The following is a 25,059-nucleotide window of genomic DNA, read 5'->3' on the forward strand; positions in this document are numbered from 1 at the left end:
GAATGTTCTGGTGTTCTTTCCTTAATTCATATGTGAGAATTGGAATGCTATGAATTCTATTGTTGATTTAATTGTAATCTCCTGAACTAAACTTTCGATGCAGGGATTACTATAATTTGAATTGGGTGACTTTAGTGATCTCCTGAACTAAACTTTCGATGCAGGGATTACTAATTGTTACCTAATGTGATTTTATGTTTGGTTGTGTTTGTGGAGTTAAATGTTGTTGCTTTAATTTATCTCACGAATTGAGAAATTATAAGCATAAGTGACGTGAGTCATTTTAATTTAGTTTACTCATACGGGCTGAAAAGCTTACCGGGTTTGTTGTTTACATTCCCGGTGCACTATTCTATGGTGTAGGGGTTATTGTGCAGGTTAGAATATCAGGTGATCGTTATCGAAGCTGAGGTGGACTTTCCGTCACGTGGTGTAGAAGGGCGCTTTTACTTGTAGTCTTCCGCGGTGTAGTGAGTTGGTGAGAGTGGTTACACATTGAATTGATATTCAGTTTAAATTGTAAACTATTGTAATGTAATATGTGACTCTAAAGAACGAGTCGGTATTAACATTGTGAGTTCAGTTTGTTTGGTGCTTAGTTTATTTGAAAAATTTTCTAAGAGTCTTCTTGTGATTGTTTGTTCTCGCGTTTCGGATTTGAATTCCTTTATTCAAAATTCGGGGCATGACATGCCGAGAGCTGCCGACAGGCCAGCGACATCTGCCGAGAGCCACTACACCTGCTGCCGACACCTGCGCGCAGCCCCCTGCAAGCTCCTGCCGAGCACCCCTGCAGCAGCTCCACACAGCCCCTGCAGCAACTCCGCACAACCCCTGCAGCAGTCCTGCCTTGCTCCGGCCACCAGTTTCCGGCCACTTTTCTGGCGACCTCCGGCAACCTTTTTCCGGCCACCCCCGTCAACTTTTTCGGTTAAGAATTCCGGCAACTTTTCAAGGTAAACTTTTCTAAAAGTTCCCGTTTTTGAAGTTTTTCATTCTTTTATTCTTTTCTCGGGGACTTGCAACCTCCCTTCTCCTAACCCCCTTTCTTCTTCATAGGGGAGACCAATAGCCGAACTGTGGGGGTTCGTGCTCACTCCAAGCTTGGAGCTTGTAGAGTCCTCCAAACTTAGAGTTTGTTGAGAAGAAAATGATCGACCACATACATCGTTGTTTCGATCTAATCCAAAACCCTCTTGGAATTGGATTTTCTTATAAGTGACTACGCTCAGAAAATCCCTATTTTCTTGGAAGCGACTACGCTCAGAAATTTAATAGTTTTTCGTTGTAGCCTTTTTCGCTCCGAAACTAACCCTAATCTTGTGTTGTTTTTCAGGATGAATAACCTGAATAAGTTGAACTTTGTTACACTGGAGACAACTGGCGCAGGATACCATAGGTGGGTCCAAGATGTGCGCCAACATCTTAAGGTCGATGGACTTCTGGAAACCATCCAATAGCCTAGTCAGAATGTGCTCTCTATTGAGCAAGCTACTGCTTTTAAAGCAAATCAAGCTAAAGCCATAATTCTCATGACAAGGCACATGAATGACGCGCTTCAAAGTGAATACCTCAATGAGGAAGACCCAAGAAAGCTATGGGTAGAACTTGAGCAGCGATTTGGCAACGTTCGTGACTCCCTGCTTCCTGATTTAGAAGTGAGATGGCATAGCCTCCGCTTTTGTGATTTCAAGTTTGTGCTTGATTATAACTCGGAAGCTCTTCGTATCAAGTCTTTGATGGAGTTTTGTGGCAAACCCATAACTGATACGATGTTGATTGAGAAGACTCTCTCTACCTTCCCCGTCTCTGCCCTGATGATTTCAAAGAATCGGATTGATGTGAATGCAGGACGTATCACAAGGTGTCATGAGCTCATTGGTGCCATGAACGTAGCTGAGAAGCACGACAATATCCTTGTGAAGAACTATAATGCTAGACCTGTGGGAACTAAGTCTATTCTGGAGTCTAACTATAGTTGCGCCCCCAAGGGAGGACGCAAGGAGCGAAACCCTAAGAGTAGGGACAATTCTGGACGTTCTGGTCCATATTCTCGCCCTAAAGAGGAAGGAAACCGCCAAGAGAGGCGTACACGGAACCGTGGAGGTCAACGTGTGAAGAGAGAGAGAGGCGAAGCCTCAGGCCATGGTGGTGACGCCACCAAGAGCAATGGTCGTCCAAATCGCGCCCCAAAGGCTCCTCGATCAAGGGAGCCTAACCATAATGATGTTTGTCTTCGATGTGGATCAACTGGACATTGGGCCAAAGCATGTAGAGTATCCCAGAATGTTGCAGACGCATACAAAGCGTATCGTGAAGAAAGGGAGGCGCACTACATGGAGCAAGAAGATCATGAAGATGATGTTGCTCTTAGGGTGGACGACTTCAAGGGCCAAGAAACTGGCGATTTTGATTAAGTCCTTTTATTTTCCAAGAGATGTAGGCAATTGCCATATTATTTTTGTAGTAGATGCCAATGGTATTAGTCTTTCTTCAAAGTAGGCGTACTTAATGTAAGTGTGATGTCTAGGAAGGTTTTGAGATAAGTGGTACTTAAGCGAGCTTTGCTCCACCGACATCTCTCTACTCACCTGGTCACATTTGCATTGGAATTACCGAAAGGAGTTAGACGACTACCATTGTTTTGCATTAGCTAGTTTATTGGATTAGATTTTCATTGGTTAAAGAAATGATGATGTAATTCCGTTTGGCTTATTAATAAAAGTTGAGTTCTTTTCTTTATGACTCCTTTTTAATTATGAGCTTTTCTTTTAGGAATGGATGAACTACAATGTCTTGCGGATAGTGCGACTACGCACACCATTCTGCGACATAGGCAATTATTCTTAGAGATGTTGCCTACATATTCCTCCGTGACTACGATGGCTGGGCCATCAGATTTAGTTCAAGGACATGGAATGGCCCAATTCCTATTGCCAAATGGCACCTTGATTAAAGTCACTGAAGCTCTCTACGCTCCTAAGGTAAATCGAACCTTATTGAGCTTCAAAGATATAAGAGCCAACGGATTCCATGCGGAAACGCATAATGAGAACGGAAAAGAGTTCCTTTGCATTACCTCTAATGATTGCGGATGGAAGCGCATCTTAGAGAAGCTTATGTGTCAATCTAGTGGACTTTACGTCACTACAATTCGACCAATTGAATCCAATAATGTGATAAGAGAAGATCTCTTGGATTCAGACACATATTGGCTTTGGCATGACCGACTTAGACATCCTGGTCGTGATATGATGATCCATATACTAAAGACTTCACACGGACATCCATTCTTCAGAGTGAGAAGAAGCAAGAATCAAAAATTGATTCCCGGACTTAGCAAGATCGCAACAATTGCAGCTTCTGGCGCTGCCGCAGTCTTGGGCCGCCGAAAGGCCACCCACGTCCCATGTGATGACGCCAACCATGAGCAGGACACCATGGTTGTTCCTCCTCCTGGCCATGACGCCATCAACAACAATTTCCATGGCTCCAACGCCATGATGGGAGATGTAGTCACACATTTTGCTTCCAATAGCGCTATAGACGCTCAGGCTCAACCAAAATCCTCATTGGCTGCTTCTAAGGCCCCTCGCTCATTTTGCAAAGCCTGTTCCTTCGGGAAATTAGGACCGAGACCGTCCTACGAAAAGGATCCCAAAATACTCATTCCGTTCTTACAGAGAATCCAATGGGATATCTGTGGACCAATTCAACCATCATGCGGACCTTTTAAATATTTTATGGTATTGGTTGATGTGTCGACACGTTGGTCACATGTCTCGCTGTTGTCCACTCGAAATGCTGCCTATGCTAAACTCCTCGCCCAGATTATCCGTCTACGGGCTCACTACCCTGACCATCCTATTAAGTCAATTTGACTTGATAATGTTGGGGAGTTTACATCGAAAACGTTCGATGACTATTGCATGTCACTAGGGATTGATGTAGAGCATCCAGTTCCTTATGTTCATACCCAAAATGGTCTCGCAGAAGCCGCTATCAAACGACTACAGATGATAGCAAGGACATTGGTTATGCGTACCAATCTCCCTGTTTCTGCTTGGGGATATGCAATATTGCATGCAGCGACGCTAATTCGTCTATGACCCACTGCAACCCAATCTTACTCTGCGTTACAGCTAGTGACTGGGTACGAGCCTGATATCTCGCACTTAGCATTTTTAGGTGTGCCATTTATGTGCTTATTACGCCGCCACAGCGTACTAAGATGGGTCCACAACGACGAATGGGCATCTATGTTGGCTATGAATCTCCAACTATCGTCCGCTATCTTGAACCCTTGACAGGCGATCTCTTTACCGCTAGATTTGCGGATTGTCACTTTGATGAGACAGTCTTCCCATCGTTAGGGGGAGATAAGAACACAGATGTTCAACATGAACGACATGAATTGTCGTGGTCTGTCCCCACTATGTCTCATCTCGATCCCCGTACCGCACAGTCCGAATTTGAAGTGCGAAGAATAATCGAGCTCCAGAACGTAGTAGATACTCTGCCTGATGCGTTTTCTGATGTTGCCAAAGTGACGAAATCACACATACCTACTGCAAACGTGCCTGCAAGGATTGATGTCCCGAATACTGGACATAACACCACTCCTGTGACACCAGGAGATGGCCCCATTGCCCAGAATGGCAATGATGTGGCGTCTATGGACGCAGGTCCCCCAAGGAAGCGTGGTAGACCGATTGATTCGAAGGATACTCGCCCTAGAAAGAGAGCGAATGAGGTACAAACAAATCCTTTGATCATCGATACTCAAAATCCGTCCCATGAGAATGTTCCGGATTATGGTTATGTCCAAGAGACATCATTGGGGGACGCCTCAATGTCAGAACCTATCCCTGAGAACGTAGAGATCTCTGTGAATTACACTAGTGTACATGGGACGTGGGAAAGAAGCTCCATCACCATTGATGATGTATTCGCGTATTCAGTGGCGTGTGAGATTATTGAGACCGATGACATCGAACCACACTCCGTTGATGAATGTCAACGTAGAGTTGATTGGCCAAAATGGAAAGATGCAATCCAGGCAGAACTTGATTCTCTAGCGAAGAGAAAGGTATTCGGACCAGTTGTGCCAATACCGCCCAATACCAAACCGGTTGGTCATAAATGGGTATTCGTTAGAAAGCGTAATGAGAGAAACAAGATTGTAAGATACAAAGCTCGCCTTGGGGCGCAAGGCTTCTCATAATGCCCTGGAATCGACTACGAGGAGACATATTCTCCTATAATGGACGTTATTACGTTCCGCTACCTTGTCAGTTTGGTAGTTTCCGAAAAACTGAACATGCAGCTTATGGATGTGGTTACGGCGTATTTATATGGGGATCTAGATACAAAAATATACATGAAGGTCCCAGATGGACTTCAGTTACCAAAATCAAGTGGCTCTAAACCACGGAGCGCGTTTGCTATAAGATTGAAACGCTCACTATATGGATTAAAACAATCCGAACGGATGTGGTATAACCGTCTAAGTGACTACTTGATTGGTAAGGGGTATGTCAACAATGAACTATGCCCATGTGTGTTCATAAAAAGGACAAGTTCCGGATTTGCAATAGTAGCGGTTTATGTCGATGACATGAACATAATTGGCACCCTTAAAGAGTTAAGGGAAACCGCTGAATACTTGAAATCCGAGTTTGAGATGAAAGATCTTGGGAGAACACGGTTTTGCCTCGGTTTAGAACTTGAGCACCGTAGAGATGGTATTCTGATTCATCAATCAGCTTATACCCAAAAGATGCTTAGGCGTTTCAACACTGATAAGATTAAGCCTTCAAGCACCCCAATGGTCGTCCGTAGTCTTGATCCAAAGAAGGATCCATTTCGTCCAAAAGATGATGATGAAGAAGTGCCCTACCTAAGTGTAATAGGTGCATTATTGTACTTAGCACAATGCACAAGACCGGACATCTCATTCGCTGTGAACTTGCTAGCTAGATATAGCTCTGCGCCAACACGACGCCATTGGACTGGTGTTAAAGATATCTTTCGATACCTAAGTGGTACGATCGATATGAGCTTGTTCTATCCCTACAGAGAGATGCTGGATTCAGACCCATCAAGTGCCAGGGACGCCATACATGGTGGACTGCGTTCCCTCTCCCCATCCAAAAACGATATAAGTGTTTTGGAAGGTTTTGCTGATGCTGGGTACCTCTCTGACCCACACAAAGGTCGCTCCCAAACTGGTTATGTTTTCACCATAGGAAAGACCGCGATATCTTGGAGGTCTACAAAGCAGACCTTAGTCGCTACCTCTTCGAATCATGCAGAGATTATTGCTCTTCATGAAGCAGTTCGTGAATGTATATGGCTTTGATCCATAGTTACGCATGTTCGAAGCAATTGTGGTCTGAAGTCTACCACAGATGAGCCAACAAACATTTATGAGGATAATGCTGCTTGCATTGAACAAATGAAGCAAGACGACAACACCAAGCATATATCGCCCAAATTCTTCTACAATCAGCAACAACAGAAATTCCTCAAGATCAAAGTAAACCAGGTTCGATCTGAGGACAATGTGGCAGACTTGTTTATTAAGTCATTGCCCAAATCCACGTTCAAGAAACATGTGGCAAGAATTGGCTTGCGGAAATTATCTGAACTCCCATGATTGTAGTCATCAGGGGGAGGCGCAGACATCAGGGGGAGATGTCTACATGTTCGTCTCGAAGCGTGAAGGGTGTGTTGTGCTCTTTTTCCCCTTCGACCGAGGTTATTTTTGTCCCACTGGGTTTTTGTTACTCGGCAAGGTTTTTAGCGAGGCAACGAGAGAAACACAACGTTTGGGCAACACAAGGGGGAGTGTTCAAGTAAATCTCTATTTTGTGTTTACTTAACCTAGTGGTAATAGAGTTTAATTAGAAGAATCTAGAGATTATCTTTCCTTGTATGATTCAGACTCTATGTCTTGTAATCCTCTATATAAAGAAGCCCCTGTTATCAATGAGAAGACACAGTAATTCCCTAAAACATAAAGGCACGTTTACTTACTTGGAATGGAAAAAACTAATAACCAAATGCGTGAAACAAACCGGAAACTAATGGGTTTCTCAGACTAGTGACACTGACAACAGAAATTTCCTCATAACCCCAAAACCCACTCGATCTGAACCTCTTCCTAGCACCCCAACAAAACGGTCAAAACCCAAATCAGTTTCACTCCTACGTCTCCCACGTTTCCACACACACACACACAGCAAATAGGATGAGTAGGAAGAGAGTTTTGATAGTTGGAGGCACAGGCTACTTGGGACAACATGTATTGCAAGGCTTTGCAGAGATTCAAGAAACCACTCCTTGTGATCTGGCATTTACGCATCACTCAAGTCCTCCTCCTCAAGCTTTGCTCAATGCATTTCGTAATGTGCTGCCTTTCTCTGTGGATTTGAAGACTGGCAACGGATTTGAAGCCATTTCTCATCAGTTTGGTCCGGTCAGTTCTCACCCCGTTGAGAAATTTCTTGTATATATTCATTATATTGATTGTGATTAGTGATCTTAACATGCGGGTGCTATGATTTGGAGTAATGGGTGTTGTGGAAGGTCAATTTTGTTTACCGGATTTGAATATTTTAAATGCCATAATGCCCTGTTCAGCTGTTGGGTTTGTACCTTAACTGCAATGTACTAGCTTTAATGGGTTTTGTTTTGTTGTTGTATTAGATAATTGCTATTCTTTGTGTTCCATTTTTCGGAGTTGAGAAGTGTGCATTAGTATGGTTCTGTAATGTGCTTAGGGGAACTTAAAATCTCTGAACATGCTAAAACAATCAAGCAAGCAACTTTTAAGTACTGAGAGGTTTATTCAGTTGAATTCCCAACCTGATGTATGTAGCTTAACTGCAATGATCTAGCTTGCATGGGTTTGTTTTCTTTTTATATGGACGATTGCTATCCTTTTGTTCAATTTTGAGTTGACATGTGTACAAATGCCATTAGTTGTTTAGGGGAAACCTACACTATCTTAAGTGCTAAAAGAACTTGCCTTCTGGTATGCGATTTGATATTGTTGTTCAAGTAAGCAACTTTAAGCGCTGAGAGGTGTGATTTGAATTCCCAGCCTGATGTGGTAGTAAACTGTGCTGCACTTTCGGTTCCTCGTGCCTGTGAAATGGATCCTGCTGCAGCTATGTCAGTTAATGTGCCATCTTCTCTTGTACTGATCAAGGTAAGTGACTCTTAATTGTTTCATATACTGTAATTTGTTCATATTCCTAGTTCAGTTACTCGGTAAAGATGGATCAAAAAAAGCAAACAAGAGAAACTGGGAAGAACTACAATGGCACTTAGTTTTTACTGAGCTTTTGCCCTCAAATAAACTTTTTCAAGTACTTGAGATAGAGATTTAGACTTTTAATTACATTATTTACTTTTTATTGTTAACGACCCCTGTTGGTCTACAGTTGAGGTAAATAAGATAAAGGAAAGGACGACACAAATTGTTGTATGAATTAACTTGAGCGTACAAATTGTTGGATACTAATTGCTAAATAGCTATTTGTAGATGGGGACTGATGTGAATTCCCATCAGTTTATGAAAGGGTGAAGTCTTTTTACAAGGAAGATGATGAAGTTGTTCCAGTAAATGTTTATGGGAAATCAAAAGTGGCAGCTGAGCAGTTCATTACTGAGAAATGCTCAAACTTTGCAATTTTGAGAAGCAGTATCATCTTTGGGCCACAGACAATCTCACCGGTTTCAAAATCTCTTCCGATTCAGGTTTGCAAAAGAGATAACAGACATTAAAATTGTACTATTGCCACTTTGTTGCCAGATTAGTTTGGAAGCCATATGAAAAATTGAAATTTGATCTAGGCTACTTTACTTTGTTCAAATTAGTGATACCTGCAATTGATGTAGTGGGTTGATGGTGTCCTCTCCAAAGGAAATACAACCGAATTCTTTCATGATGAGTTTCGATGCCCTGTGTATGTAAAGGATGTCGTAGCAATCATACTTGCTTTGTCCAAGACATGGATATCAGGTATGAAGTTTGTAAACTAATGCCTGCAATGGTTAAATGTGTTTTTTGCAGGCTATCACGAGACTACTGTTATTTTCTACTTCCTATTGAGAAGTGCTTTCACTTGTGTCTTCATTGTACTGATATTCATGGAAACTTTTGCAGAGCCTAAGCAAAGAGAATTGCTACTGAATGACCGGACAGGGTATCCCATGTACAAATGGCTGAGACGGTTGCTGATATAAGGGGATACAACCTCTCATTAATTAAATCTGTATCTGCATCATCGGTATGATACTTTGCTACATTTTCTAGTGTTCTATTATGTTTGAGATACTGGCATGCAACTTCAACACCTTTATATCAGAATTATTAGTACATGACCCATCAGTTTCAAGTTGCATTCTGACTTGTTTTCACTTTGCCCTTGTCTGGACATCTATATGATCAAAACATGCAACTACAATGTCCAGCCATATGCTTTCTCCTCTTTCTACCAATTAATATGATAATGATCTGTTGTGTATGCTCGCTAATGAAAGCCTATCTTTTTTTAAGCTCCTTGGGGGGAATTGGAATAAGGGTTAGGATCAGGATAGGTTTGGCTCAATATCATTGAATGTTCCAGAAATGTAAATAAAGAAAGCTTTTGTCAATTAAAAAACGTTGTTCTTTATGTTGCCTTAGTAGCCAATTTATTTATTTATACAGTATCTCTATACCTGACTACTTCACTGTCATGTTCATCTTCAGGTTGATCGTGGAGTAATGTCTCCTGCTGACATATCCATGGATATAACTAAAACTAAGCTAGTTCAGACGCTTGGTGTTTCTCCTATTTCATTTCAAGATGGTGTCAGATTGACGCTTGAACTGTGACCAGTGACCAAGTCTTGATGCCATGAAGGTCTTGTAAATTGCTTCCTTATTGTACTACTGAGGAGTACTCATCAATTTCACCCATACTTGATTGGGGCAAGTGTAGTTAAGGTGTTCTAGAGAAACTATCTTTTATCCCAAGAAGCTTCAATTGTATTGCTATGAATTTGATTTCTACTTGTTTGAGAATGAAAATGCTCATGACCCAAATCCTAGACAATTACTGATTGTCTCATTAGCCTCATGTCTGTCTCTACGACTCCAGGCCAATTATAAGGATAAACAATTTTAAACAATAATTTGAAGCAAAACGATATTTGCTTGTTTCTAATCGAGAGGGGCTTTAGTACTTTTTCAAAAGTAATTAACTGGATAATGTGGTGGGAACGAGAAATAGACATTCAATTATATAGTTCGACATTAAAGCTTGCTTTCTAAATCTGTTTATGCTAGACGCAATTTTTCAGAGACTATAATAAGAGAGCTATGTATACTGTTAAATGGATGATTGAATATCAGTTCATACAATTTTGACATCTGCAACCCTAGCCTAAAAGAAAAAAAACCTAAAACCAAAACCCGAAAACTCCCTCACCAAAAACTGCCGCAAGCCCTACAGCCCCTATCGCAAGCACCTAGCCCGTGCTAGCCATACCGTGCGCTGCTCCTGCAGCCCTTGCGCACCCGTGTGTCGCCTACTGCCCCTGCAGCATCGTCGCACGCCTGCTGCCCCTGCAGCATAGCAGCGCGCTCGTTCCTGTGCATATCAGACTGTTTGTACGCCCCGAAATTTCTTGATCGGGACCTCAGATCAAAATTCTTCCCTCATCAAAGTTGTTCGTTTCTGTCTCTTCTATCTGACCTCAAAATTTCAGCCCCATTGGAGTCGTTTTGAGACCTGTACACCATTCGAAGTGGGAGCTGTTCAGAAGCGAATCTGCTCCGAATTTCAACAAGTAAGTTTTAAAGATTAAAGTTCCTGCTTTCTTATCTTTTAAATTTCTTTATTTGCTGCAGGATTTGCCATATACGAACATGGGTTCAATTATTTAATAAGCGGAATTGTGGGGATTCACGCTAAACTAACTAAGAGCGTTCGGAATCAATGAACTAAGAGTGTTCATAATATTCTAACTAAGAATGTTCGTAATCAATGAACTAAGAGTGTTCATAATCTTCGGACTAAGAGCGTCCGCAAGCATCTATTTTTGACCATATTGAACATCATTGTTTTGGTCTAATCCAAATTTCTTGGAAATTGATTTCTTGGTAGCATTAAGGCTCGAAAATCTTAATATTAGTTTTCGTGGAAGCATTGACTCCGAAACTAATTAGTTCTTGTTTCTTCTTTTTGGATATCAAACTTGAACGAGCTCGATTTTACTCCATTGGATTCTACGGGCACGGGATATTTATTGCTTACAATCCAAGAGCCCTATTCTAAAGGAACCGCTCAAGACTCACAAACTGAGATAGATAATTCCAGGGCACTTACCCTGATGAAGCGCCACATGGAGATGGCACTCCAGTTTGAGTACATGAATGAGGATAGCGCTAGAAACCTTTGGGTAGCGCTTCGTGAATGTTTTAACAACATTCACAATTTTCCGAACTTAGAAGCATGATGGAATTATCTCTGCTTCTCTAACTTTGACAAAGTTATGGAATATTGTTCGGAAGCTCTCCGCATCAAACATTGATGCATGCCTGTGAAAAAACTATCACATAAGAACAATTGATTGAGAAAACCCTCAATACCTTCCTTGTCTATGCTATGAGGTCCTCTGATTTATTCTGGACTCATGTAAACGTAAGACGGATCACAAATTTCCATCAGCTAATTGGAGCTATGGCATGTGTTGAAAGGCATAGCCACGAACTTTGTGATTGGAAAATATGGTACGCCTCAAGATGGCTACCATGACCACCGTTCAATGGCTAGAAGAAGTCGCCGTGGATGATATGATCAACATGCTCATGAAGGTAATCGCCAAAGTTGGCAAATACATGACCAAAGGAGTCATGACGTTGAGGGTTGGGGGTTGGACACCATGGCGCCACTTTTGGTCATGGTAACACTATTCCAATGCCAATGGTCCTAGAGACCATTTATATTGCGTCAATACGCCTCAATCAAGAGAGCATCCTCTACATTATGTTTTATGGAGTACTTGATCAATGGTGATCAAGACATCGAGTTCAAAAAGACTTTAAATCTTGCGATGAAGACAAAATGCCGCAGATTTTTATTTCGAATAGTCTTTTATTTTTCCAAGAATTATGTAATGGCAATTATGCCTTAATCAATAAATGACAATTTTGTATTAACTCTTTCTCAAGTGGCACATCCAATGAAGTATGATGTCTAGGGAGAGCCTCACTCCGCCGACATCTCTCTCTACTTCCCTGGTCATATTTGATTGGAGTTACCAAACGGATTGAGTGACTACGATTTGTCTAAGTTTGATTTTTATTTTGGATTAGACTTTGGTTAAGAAACTTTGATGTAATCATTGGCTATTAATAAAATGTCGATTCTTTTACTTAATGTCTTGGACATACCTTAATTCGAACTTTATTTGAAAGATATAAAAGCCAATGGTTTTCATGTGGAAACACATTGTGAGAATGGACAAGAGTTCCTTTGCATCACCTCTAATGACTACGGACATAAACGAGTACTAGAGAAACTTATGTGTCACTCTAGTGGGTTGTATGCAACCACTATTCGAGTCATTGAATCCAACCATGTCATGAGAGATGACTTATGGGATTCTGACATATATAGGCTTTGGCACGACCGTTTGGGACACCCAGGTCATGATATGATGATCCGTGATACTAAAGACTTCACACGGACATCTCTTCTTTAGAACGAAGAGAAGTGAGAATCAAAAGTCGATTCAAAGAGAGCATTGCACCGCCGCCGTGCCTTGGGCGCCGCCGCCATGCACCACCGGCCGGCCAACGTCGGCGCCGTGATCCCCCTGCGGCAAAATCATGGCTTTGACGCCATGTATGGAGACTTGGCTCCTCTCTCTACTTCTCAAAGTAAATTGTGACATTGTGGCTGAACCAAAACCTTCATTGGTTGATTATAAGGCCAATCTTTCGTTCTGTAAAGCCTGTTTTTTTTTAGGATCAAGACCATCCTATGCAAATGACACTAAAGAAATAATTCCATTCTTACATAGAATCTAAGGGGATTTTGTGGATCGATTCAACCAACTTGCGGACTGCTTAGATGTTTTATGGTGTTGGTTAATGTGCGGACACGCTGGTCACGTGTCGCGCTATCATTCACTCGTAATGCTGCTTATGATGAACTCCTAGCCCAGAACATATGGCTACGGGCTCACTACCCAGATCATTCCATTCAGTCAATTTGACTTGATAATGCTAGAGAGTTTACATCGAAATTTTTTGATGACTATTGCATATCATTGGGTATTGATATCAAGTATCATATTCCCATGTACACACCCAATTGGTCTCGCGGAAAAGCCACCATTAAAAGACTACGATGGTAGCCCAGACTTTGGTAATGTGCACCAATATGTCCGCTTGGGTTATGCAATATCACATGCAGCTATGCTAATTCGTCTACGACTCATAGCAGCCACTCAACGTTTATTTGCGTTACAGCTAGTGACTGAGTTCGAGTCTAATATCTCGTACTTATGCATATTTGAGTGTACGGTTTATGTGCCAATTGCACCGCCACAGCGCATTAACATGAGTCATTGCAACGAATGCATATATATATATATATATATATATATATATATATATAACCCTTGACAGGCGATCTCTTTTTCGCTGGATTTGCGAATTGTCACTTTGATGAGACAGTCTTCCCGTCGTTAGGGGGAGATTAGAACGTCAATGTTCATCAGGAACGACAGGAATTGTCGTGGTCTGTCCCCACTATGTCTCATCTTGATCCCCTAAAAGTGACGAGATCACATATACCTGCTGCAAACACACTACACCAATTTTTCAATCAGACGACAGTTTTTCACTGTCGTCTGAGTATAAGGTTTGCTGTTGTCTATCTCAATGCCGTCTGATATATGAATCAGACAATACCAGAAAACTATCGTCTGATAAAATTTAGTACAACAGCAGTTACTACCCAGTCGGTTGTCTGAATACCACAAAGAACAACAGCGGCTTATATACTTACTGTTGTCTGAATTCTGTGCCAGACAACAGGGGCTTATATGATTGCTGTTGTCTGAATGTTGTGCCAGACAACAGGGGCTTATATTCTTGCTGTTGTCTGAAGGCTGTGCCAGACAACAGGGGCTTATATGCTTGCTGTTGTCTGAAGGCTTAGTCAGACAATATGTACTTGCAAATCCCATTGTCCATCTATTACTGATACTATAGATTTCTCTAAAAAACTGTTGTTTGTTGTTTTACTGGACAATGACTTTCTCGTTCTTTTAGTCCTTATAGTATTATAGTTAGATGACTCATACAACAGTTTTTGTTAGACATTTTGCGATGATCAATTTTGTTAAACATCATCTCAAACAAATAAGTTCAATATGCTTATTCCATATTTCCATACAACAAAAAATAAACCTGGTTGAAAATTGGAATAAAGTAGCACAAATATGGACAGTATAATTTCAGAGATGCCAAAAGACTTGCACCATACAAGATATAGTATACAAGATATGGACTTGTATAAATATAACAATTGTTCCATATATGGGAAGCAGTCAGCTTGCAGGGCTTGCTTTTCCTCTATGACAAGCAGCTTGCTTCCTTGGAAGAAATCATCTGCCAACAACAATAACCAGAATTGTGTTATTCATGGAAACAAGAAAGTTCTACTCTGTTAACTTTTGCAATGAGAAAACTAAAAGAAAGAGTGTAACAAGGAGTGAAACATGAGCTGGATTTGACAAATGAAAGGTGTATCCAGTTATGTTTTTTCTAGTTTATTTGCAACTGACAATTCTTCTTGAGCAGAAACCAAAATGAGAATAAAAACCTATCTAAAGGAGAAACTTGCAAGTGCTCCAAGTTTATGTAATGCTTTCTTCAAGTCACGAGTGCCACTGATGGTGGGCAACTTCTGTTCTCCATCAGTAGCCACCAGAATTGTAAGCTGATCATCAAAATTCAATGAGAGAGAAAAGAATAACATTTCCAAGCCTGTGTGCTGAACCATCCTAGAACTAGCCAACTCAAATCAAAACAATAGAAATGATGCAGACTGATCTGGATCTTAGCACTATATATTCTTTGTGGATTGCATTAGGTGACTGGCTTTTTGAGCGCTTTTTGAAGTTGTTCACATTGGCAAGGGTCACTTCGTCAAATTTAGCCGCCTCTTCCAAAGAAAAAAGTTTGAAGCATTCCTCTGCATCCTCTATCTCAAATTTTCGTATAACCTACAAACACGTGAGATAATTCATTTCATCAACATTTCTAAGATCTAGTTATATTTTCTGTTTTGATCCATACATATCAACGGCGGTTTATTCTCAAACACCAGGAGATGAATTGAACTTACAGATGAATAGCTTGAGATGCAATGATCAAGATTTCGAAGCAAAGCCATCATTGCCCCTGAAACCAAAGGAGTAAAAATTGCATTAGGAAAGAAAAATAGAAGTAAAAAGAGTAGCTTACTGGCTTGTCTTTTTGAGTATGGGACTCCTTATCAGAAACTAATCGTAAAAGCTCCTTGCAAATTGTATTATGTCAATTTTACAAGAAAGAGATCAGTAGAAGTATACTTCAGGGGTTCACATTTTATGGGACTTATCAGTTATCAACAGTGTGCGGTCATCAGATCCATGATATACGTGTCACTACAAATGAGTCAATAAGCTGAAACAGGAATAATGTAGACAGGGAGACAAAACCTTCTGGATCTTCCCACAAAGCAATGAACCAGCACACTGCCACCAGATCTTTTAGCTTCCTCAATGTAATCGAAACACTCATCAAAGTGCTGTTTTATGTTCGTACTTGGTCCGTCAGAAACTACCTCAATTTTGAAAAAGCATCATAAAGTAAAAAGAAATTTCAGTTCCAGAAGTCCACCTTTGCTTGAAACAATATCAAACTTATGTTTTACAGGGTTCAGAAACGCTCATAGGTTCAAGGCATTAGATACTTATATGGAGTTCTGAGGGATTGTCATGATGTAAAGGCTGGTGAGAACGGGCCATAATGAAGTGGGAAAAGTACTGCAGAATGCCTTCTCATGTGTGAGAACAGACTATACCAAAGGAGAACTATTTATATTTTATAGGAAAAGGATCATCCCAGCTATACAAAACAAATGGTTAGATAACACGAGTAGTAGACTGAGTGCAAGAAATAAGAAACTAGGAGACTAGACTAAAGGAAATTATCTCAAAAACGTAGACTCTGGTTTAAAAGCCAAAAGACATTCCCAGGAAAAAAAAACACGAAAAGAAGATAATTAACTTATTTCACCACAGCACAGAAGAATGTTCCCATCTTTTAAAACCTTATAGACAAAATCATTTGGATATGCAGGAGGCATTGCACTACCCACTGTCAAAATGTGAGTAATGTTCAACCTGTTCAGTTCTTCCTCGTCATTTGCAGCTCCAAAAGAACCCAAGAAGAGACCCTACAAATTTAAAAGCAAGAAGAACAAATGATATCCTAGCTGCATAAAACAGTGCAAAAAAAAACAATGCAAAGCGGTAACAATACAAGTACTCTTTGTTGTGAAATTAAAATCTAATAACCTCTTCAATCTGGCAGGGGATATTGTCCTCTTTATAGTATCCCCCATTCATAGCTTGCAACAATTCAGCAGCTTGTTTCCGAAGGTAATCATCTACTTGAGCCATTGCTAGTCACAAGAAATTTTCAACTCCTCTACGCTTACTGTCCTGCAAATCATTAACAAACAGAATCAAGTATAGACAAAGTAAAAACCATTTTAGTTGCATTGCATCAGATTCCCACAAAACCATATTCAGTCCCATACTCAAAGTTGGCATTAATCAAAATCCAAAACTTTCGTTGGAGTACGCAGCAGATCTGAACTTCTTGATTCCACCGTTGGGTCGAACGTCTTCAATGCTGTATCCGAGAGGTGCTTCGTAGAATAAGGATTTACCACTGCTAGACTTTTTACCATCTTTAGACTCCATTAGAACATTCAGCCATTCCTAACAAAATTCCACACTCAAATCCCTAACAAAATTCCACATTCAATCGTAAACTGAATCCGCTCCCCAAAATTCCACACTCAAATCCCTAACAAGATCAATATAACCCTAATATACACGATTAAACAATAAATACAGATCATATCAAAAATTAACAATTTTAGGGGAAACAAGAACTCACTGGTATGAAATTACAGAACCCAAAATCCATAATCAACAATCCAAGGATTCCAAGGCAAACCCACTATCAGTAGCAATAATTAAGCGAGCGAAGGAAAAAACAACTTGAAAAATAGTACCGTGAAGAGAGTCGAAGCTCTGAGAGGGGAAGAGAAATAGGCGTACCAATCGGAATCAGAAATGCGCGGACAACTAGCCTCACCGAGCTTGGAGACGGCTTTGCAGAGAATAAGGCTGACGAAAGCATGGTCGAGCTGAGATCGAGTGGGACTATGGGACGAAGACTGCAGATCTGAGCGGAGGAGAAGTCTTTTCTCTCGACGGCGAGTTCGGTTCCGAAGAGAAGAGATTGAAGCCGGTTTAGGTTATCGTCGACTTGCATATATTCAAATCTGGAAAAGACACCGGCTTGACTTTTGCATAGTTAATCGAAGGCAGGGGGTGAGGGTTTGGGTTTTTTTTCTCTATTTTTAGTGGAGACTGAGAAGCAAAAAACACAGAAGAAGAGAAGAATGGAGAGTTGATCTAGACTCTACAGAGATAAGTTAGAATTTGGCGTCAGTTTCTAGGAGGGAAATTAGAATTTGGCTAAAAATTTGAGTCAATTAACCAGCGGGCCAACATATTGAATCCTAAAACTCAGACAACATCAATTTCAGTACATTGTCTGAAAGAGAATAGCACAATAGACAACTAAAAAACTGTTGTGTGAATCAGAACAATCAAACAACATCTTTCACCAGGCATTGACTTAAAAGCTATCAGACAACAGACACCTAAAATAAAATAAAACAGTTGTGTGACTGAAAATAATCAGACAACAGCAAAACTAAACCATTGTATAAATGAACCTTGGACAACATCACATAATAACTGTTGTTTGAATTGACTCATTCAGACAACATCAAAAAAATCAACCATTGTCTGAAATGCTTTTGCACAAGAGCTAAGAAAAAACCATTGTTGGATTCAAAACCTTAGACGACATAATATTTCTTGCTGTCGTCTGATTATTTCAGACGACAGTTACAATGTTTGCTGTCGTCTGATATGTGTTGTCTGATTCCAAAATTGGTGTAGTGACATGTCTGCAAGGATTGATGTCCCCACAAGAGGACATGGTGCCACCCAAAGGAGATGGGTACGGCACCACTACCATGGATGGTGGTATGGTGATGCCACAAAGGTGGCATAATGGTGTCATAGGCCATGGGTTCCGCTAGAGAGCGTAGGAGACCCATAGGTTCGATGGATTCTCTCCCTAAGAAGAGAGTGAGTTTGGCACAACTTGATTCATTGATCATTGATACTCAAAATCAGTCTCATGAGAATATTCTGGATTGTGGTTATGTTTAAGAGACATCGTTGGGGGACGCCTCAATTTTAGAACCAATTCCTGAGAATATAGAGATCTCTACGAATTACACTAGTGTGTATGAAGGCGTGGAATTATTGAGACCAATGACATCTAACCTTACTCCGTTGAAGAATGCCAACGTAGAGAAAATTGGCCTAAATGGAAAGATGCGATCCAGGTTGAATTGGATTAACTAACGAAGAGGAAGGATTTCGGGCCTGAGATGCCAATACCTCCTAACATAAAACCTGTTGACATTAATAGGTCTTCGTTAGATAGCGTGATGAGAAAAAGAGATGGTAATCTCGCCTTATGGCGCAAGGCTTCTCACAAAACGCCCTGGAATCGACTACGAGAAGACATATTCTCTCGTAATGGATGTCATTGCACTCCACTACCTTGTCAGTTTGGTAGTTTCCGAATAACTGAACATGCAGCTTACGAATGTGGTCACTACGTATCTTTATGGGGATCTAGATACGGAATATAATGAAGGTTCTTGTGAACTTCATTTACCCAAGTCAAGTGGCTCTAGACCATGGAGCGCGTTTGCAACGAGGTTGAAACGCTCACTAAAGTGACTGCTTGATTGGGAAGGGATATGATGAACTATGCCCACACGTTTCCATGATAAGTTCCGGATTTGCAATTGTCGCGGTTTATGTTGATAAACATAATTGGAACCCATGAGAGTTAAGGGAAACCGCTGAACACCTGAAATCCGAGTTTGAGAGAAATGACCTTGGGAGAACACGGTTTTGTCTAGATTCAGAACTTGCATACGGTGTTAATAAATGCTTAGGCATTTTTATAAAGTCAAAGATGCACTCCCATGGTCGTCCGTAGTCTTGGCCCTAAGAGGGATCCGTTTCGTCCCAGGGATGATGACGAAAACGTGTTAATAGCAAAAGTGCTTACCTGAGTACAATATGCGCATTATTGTACTTATCACAATACAAGACCGGACACCTCAATTGTTATGAACTTGTTGGCTAGATATAGCCTTGCGCTAACGCAACGTCATTGGACTGGTATAAAGACAATCTTTCGTTACTTAAAATATACGATAGATATGGGCTTGTTCTATCCCTACAGAGAGAAAAGAATGACGGAAGAATGAGAACGGATGTCGTTATTAGCCCAAGAGGCGCCGTCCAAGACACCATGACCGGCAAAGCTGCCACCGCCAAGGGTGGCCGGCATCATCCTCCTCCCTTACACCAAAACGATGGTGATGTTTGCTGATGCAGGGTATCTCTCTCACCCTCACAAAGGTCGCTCCCAAATGGGTTATGTCTTTACCATGGGAAGCACCGCGATATCTTGGAGGTCTACAATGTTGCTACTTCCTCGAATCATGCAGAGACTATTGCTCTACATGAAGCTGTGCGTGAATGCATATGCATATTCGAGGAACTTGTAGTTTGAAGTCTACCACAGATGAACCTACATGCATTTATGAGGATAATGCAGCTTGTATTGAGCAAATGAAGTTAGGTTTCATCAAGGGCGACAACACCAAGCATATATCACCTAAGTTCTTTTACAATCAGCAGCAACAATCACTTCTAAAGATTAAAGTGAATCAAATCCGATCAGAGGATAATGTAGCGGACTTATTCGCTAAGTCGTTACCTAAATCCACCTTCGAGAAACATGTGAAGAGCCTCGGATTGAGAAAATTATCCGAACTCCCATGATTGTAGCAATCAGGGGAAGATGTCGACATCAGGAGGAGGAATGATGTCTACATGATCGATCTCGAAGAGTGAAGGATGTGTTGTGCTCTTTTTGTCCTTCGACCAGGGTTATTTTTGTCCCACAGGGTTTTTGTTACCTGGCAAGGTTTTTAACGAGACAACGATCAAAGCGTCATCACCAAGTTTGAGCGGCACAAGGGGGAGTGTTGAAGGATATCGACATTGAGTGTGCCTATTCAAACTAGGGTTTAGTTCTAGAGTTGTAATAGGAGAGAAGGTTCTAGATTTCTTAATTATATTCGGATTTAATTTATTACCTTGTATGACAATATTATGTACTTTGTAAATCCCTATATAAAGGGCTCCTATTATCAATAATAGAACACACACAATTATCTCATCAATCTTTCTGCAAATCATATTTTTCTTAAACAAATTAGAATATCTATTAAGTCCGGAGTTCACTGTAATTCAATACAACTTCAAAACACACATAGGAAAACAAGTTACAAATATGACAGTTCGAGCACATTCTTTTCACACATCACAGGCAAATATTGAGCAAGTTTGCCACAAATTTATTTATTATGTGTTACAAATTGAAAGAGTGAGTCCAACTTACATGAAAATACAAAAACAAAGCACAGATCTTAGTCCTTATTAGAAAACCGAGGCCAGCAACAAGTCAGGTGCATTGCTCTTCACTGCCATTTCAACGTCTCCAGTATCTTTGATGTATGTAAACATGTCTCCTGTGATGACCAAATCTTTGTTCCAGCTGAGGGAATATCTTTAGAAGCATGTTATACATAGCTTTGTAATACCATTTGCTCCATCTCTTGCAAAACAAAAGTGACCCAATGGCAATCCCAAACCCACGTAAACCCAATTTCAGGACAGATAATATCCCAATCAATCTCATGTCCAGGATTTGAATGGTTTCCTTCCAGTTTTGGTGAAGAGAACCCTATTCCATTATCTGCTATTAAAGGAGGCCCCCATAATCCTTTATTACCTTAGAAGGAAGCTGCATCAAATGTTGAAAATTGAGCACCGCTTGGTATCCTCCCGACCAATTGATTATATGAGAGATTCAAGAATGCAAGGAAAGTGAGTTTTGTAAGCTCCACTGGGATTTGACCGCTCAATTTGTTTTTCGAAAGGTCCAAAGACTTTAGCTCACTCAAGTTACTTAATGATGATGGAACTGCACCTGTGAATGCATTGTTGGACAAGTTGAGGGCATCTAATGATTTGAGTTCTCCAATTTCCTCCGGTATTGATCCGTTGAACTTGTTGCATGAGAAGTCAACGGAGGTGAAGATTGTTAAAATATTCACCAGCTCCATCTCTAAACCATTGTTGCTAACCATGATTGTATCTACTTGATAATAAGTTTCACCATACTCAACTTGAAGGTTACGGATTTTCCATGGGGCATTATCTTTGCTAGTCCTCATCGCCTGCCAAGTCGTCAAAGCTGTTCCAGGTACTTCACCACTGAAATTGTTGTGAGCTAAGTCTATGATCTGAAGTTGTGGCCAAGTGCCATTAGTCTTGCCACATCCAATGCGCCCATAAAATTTATTGGATCGCAAGACAAGGACACACAAGGTGGATGTGTTCCTCAAAAAACATGGAAATGGTTCTGTTATCAAATTGTTTTAAAACCTCTAATCGGGTGCAATTGACAAGAGATTTTAAAAACTGGCCTTGAATATGATTTCCACTGACATCTAGCATTTCTAAACTACAAGTATGAGAGAACTCATCAACATTTGTAAGATTGTTCCTCCTTAAATTGAGTACTGCGAGCGTGGTCATTGTAGTCAAGCACCGAGGAATCGTGCCACTCAAAGAATTATTGGACAGATCAAGAACTTTCAGACTTGTTGAATTGCATAATGATTCTGGAATGATCCCATTGAGGTTATTGCTCGAAAGCGACAATAATCCAGTCTTTACAAGCATATCTCCAGTGGTACTCGGTATGGGAGAGCTGAAATAATTTCTCGAGAAATCTAGATAATAGACACTGTAAAGTGATGGAAAAATTGGGATTTTCCCATGAAACTGGTTGGAATGGAGGTCAAGGTACATTAAATTACTGAGATTGATTGAAGGAACTTCTAGAGAATCTAGGGAGTTGCAAGAAAGATTTAGGTACCTAAGATCACTAAGACTCCAAATCCAGTTGGGTATCTTGCCATTTATCTGGTTATCTGAAAGGTCCAAACTTCCCAAGTTAGATTGATTTCTCAAGAATTTAGGAATTGTTCTCAACTGCAATGACACCAACCTCAAATCAGATAGTTGAGAAGTTGAGGAATATGAGAAATTGGTATAATCATGGGTAAGAAACAAGTTATTATGTGAAAGATCAAGTACAGAAAGATATCTCAGTTGGTGTAGACAGTCAGGGGGAAACGAACCACTTAAATTATTTGAAGAAAGATCTAGATTGATAAGACCTTGCAAGCTAAAGATAGACATAGGTATTGGCCCTTCTAGATTGTTACTACTCAAATCAAGACCAGAAAGCAAGTAGGAAGATACATTTGAAATTTCAGCGAATGGACCAGAGAATTGATTGCTGGAAAGTTCTAGAGTACCCAACAGGGGAAGAGAAAACAGAGATGATGGGATATTCCCATCGAGCTTATTGGATCCCAACCTGAGATAAGATAGCTTAGTAAGGTTTCTCCAATGGGTGGAATTAATAGTACTGATTAGACCATTGAAGGAAAGGTCTATGGCAACAATATCCTTGGCCCCACTGAATGACGGAATTGAACCTTCCAAATTGTTATAAGACATCGACAAAGAAACCAATTGTGTAAGGTTTGTCATTGACTTGGGGATCAATATGTATGGTTGACAACATTTTGAGGTTGCCAATAAAATTTGGTAATAACCCTGAAAAATCTGTCAAGATTAGATCCAAGTACTGAAGAGATCCATTATTTGGGAATTTTGGTAAGGAACCATCAAGTTGGTCATTAAATGAAAGGTCAATACTTTGTAGAGAAGGTAACTGAAAGATCTCTTTGGGAAATGTTCCATGCAACTCACATGCATAGAGACTCAAGACAGTCAAGTTTGAAAAGTTGGCAAAAAATCTTGGAACTGGAGCAGAGATATTGTTCCAGCCCAACCTAATCACAGATAGGGACTAAAGCTTAGCAAGAGACTCGAGAAGAGGGCCTGAAAGATCACAAGAGGACATGCTCAAGACCCTGAGGTTAGGAATGGAAGATGATATGGCTCGGCACCACTAACTCCGCTGTTCTGATATTTGGACACCATTAAGATATAACTCTCTAAGTTCTGTGAAGTTTTGAACAAACATGTGTAAATTTGGACTTCCAAGTTTTAAGTTGGCATTATTGTTAGAAAAATCAAGAACTACCAACCTCCTCAAGCGAGAAATCTCGATGGGAATGTCCCCAGAATAATCATTAAGAGATAAATTCAGATACCTCAAGTTCAGGAGATTTCCGATGGCGGATGGAATTGATTGATCAGCATCACTGCCACCAAGTAGGTTGTCCGCCAGATTGAGGCTTTGAAGATAATGAAGATGGAAGAGACTGCTAGAATTGTCAATTCCAGCTGAGATCTATTCGCTGCTTATGTCAAGACCCAGAACACGCCCATTACGGCTGCAAGTGACGCCGACCCAAGAACAACAATCAGTACTTGCATTTCAAGAAACAATCTTGGTGGAAGGACTGAAATCAGCATCGAACACGAGGTTTTCCTTGAATTGGAGCAATGATAGTTGCTGGTCTTTAATACACTGGCTGTGAACTGCTGGGATGATGATACTGACCCAGAGTGTGATTAAGAAAAGGAAGAAATGTAGCAAAGTTTTCATTTTGGCTGAGGTTAAGTGAAAAATTCCTAATGGTTATGGTGGCTTTTGTAAGGTGGAATTGGCAAACTCCTCCATGAGATTTGTGGTCGTTTTCAAGTGTTCAGTACTGTGGCCTAAGTCGACGAAGACTTGGGCCGACAATGACAATGACCCTGAGAGTCAATCTTGCAGTGAAGCATGCTTCGGGCAAAGTGAACGAAGACCTAGCCGGGCTAACGAAGACCCGGCCCCGAGAAAAATAGTTTTTAATCATTCGATCTTATGCAAAGAAACGTATAATGGTATAGCCAATTGCACTCAACTGTGGAAAAGCTTGAGCATTAAATTGTGTAACATCTTGAAATTGGTTCAGAGGTTGTTTTCGGAAAACTACTATATATGTTAAGTCAATTACCTGGACTTTGTGTTTGAAGTGAATATTATGTGAAAGTTTTGGGCGATTCTCATACATTAATTTCTTAAAATAGTTTTTTGGAAGCAAAAGTGTTACTATTTGTGAAAAAGCTAATGCCTTTATGATTGTAGTGTATGCTCCTTGAATTTGATTTGTTAGGTGATTCTGCAATTAATATTGCTTGCTTCATGTTATCATGTAAAATTTTGAATGGAATTTGTGCTTGATTTTATGATGTGAAGTTTTTTTGCATTATCATCTCTCATTTTCACTAATGATAGCATATGACCCAGTTGTTCAAATTCATAGAAACATAGCCAGTTCAATACGACCTCTTTACCTTCTATTACTGGATCCAGTTTGTCACGACTGTTTTATCTTCTAGTATATGTGTTCCACTGCTTGTAACATACAGGCTACAAATTGTCGGCTACTTTAATAATTCTTACTGATCGAAGATAATGGCTCAAATTGTTGGTGATGCCAG

General features: G+C 40.5%; 2 protein-coding genes and 1 pseudogene across 4 annotated transcripts; 1 reads left to right on the plus strand and 2 right to left on the minus strand.

The window, feature by feature from the left end:
• Nucleotides 1-7,073: 7,073 nt before the first annotated feature.
• On the plus strand, nucleotides 7,074-10,133 carry LOC133718456 (uncharacterized; annotated as a pseudogene).
• Nucleotides 10,134-14,462: 4,329 nt separating this feature from the next.
• Nucleotides 14,463-16,777, minus strand: LOC133713598 (uncharacterized). 3 transcript variants are annotated; one of them, XR_009848142.1, is made up of 6 exons: nucleotides 16,636-16,777; nucleotides 16,462-16,514; nucleotides 15,775-16,101; nucleotides 15,420-15,475; nucleotides 14,895-15,297; nucleotides 14,463-14,680 (listed from the first exon to the last, which is right to left on the minus strand). XR_009848142.1 is itself a non-coding variant. In XM_062139631.1 (3 exons), exons 1-3 carry the CDS (start codon nucleotides 15,854-15,856, stop codon nucleotides 15,091-15,093), a joined length of 345 nt encoding a protein of 114 aa, XP_061995615.1. In that variant the 5' UTR covers nucleotides 15,857-16,166; the 3' UTR covers nucleotides 14,463-15,090. The 3 variants fall into 3 exon arrangements, 1 of the variants encoding a protein (XP_061995615.1); XR_009848141.1 differs by having other exon boundaries at nucleotides 14,463-15,297; XM_062139631.1 differs by lacking the exons at nucleotides 16,462-16,514; nucleotides 16,636-16,777 and having other exon boundaries at nucleotides 14,463-15,297; nucleotides 15,775-16,166.
• A 4,540-nt stretch (nucleotides 16,778-21,317) lies between these two features.
• On the minus strand, nucleotides 21,318-23,118 carry LOC133716659 (receptor-like protein 34). The gene is made up of 2 exons (XM_062143340.1): nucleotides 21,913-23,118; nucleotides 21,318-21,830 (listed from the first exon to the last, which is right to left on the minus strand). Exons 1-2 carry the CDS (start codon nucleotides 23,116-23,118, stop codon nucleotides 21,318-21,320), a joined length of 1,719 nt encoding a protein of 572 aa, XP_061999324.1.
• Between the last annotated feature and the right edge of the window lie 1,941 nt (nucleotides 23,119-25,059).

Source organism: Rosa rugosa, chromosome 6 (assembly GCF_958449725.1).
Source record: "Rosa rugosa chromosome 6, drRosRugo1.1, whole genome shotgun sequence".
Lineage (NCBI taxonomy): Eukaryota > Viridiplantae > Streptophyta > Magnoliopsida > Rosales > Rosaceae > Rosa > Rosa rugosa.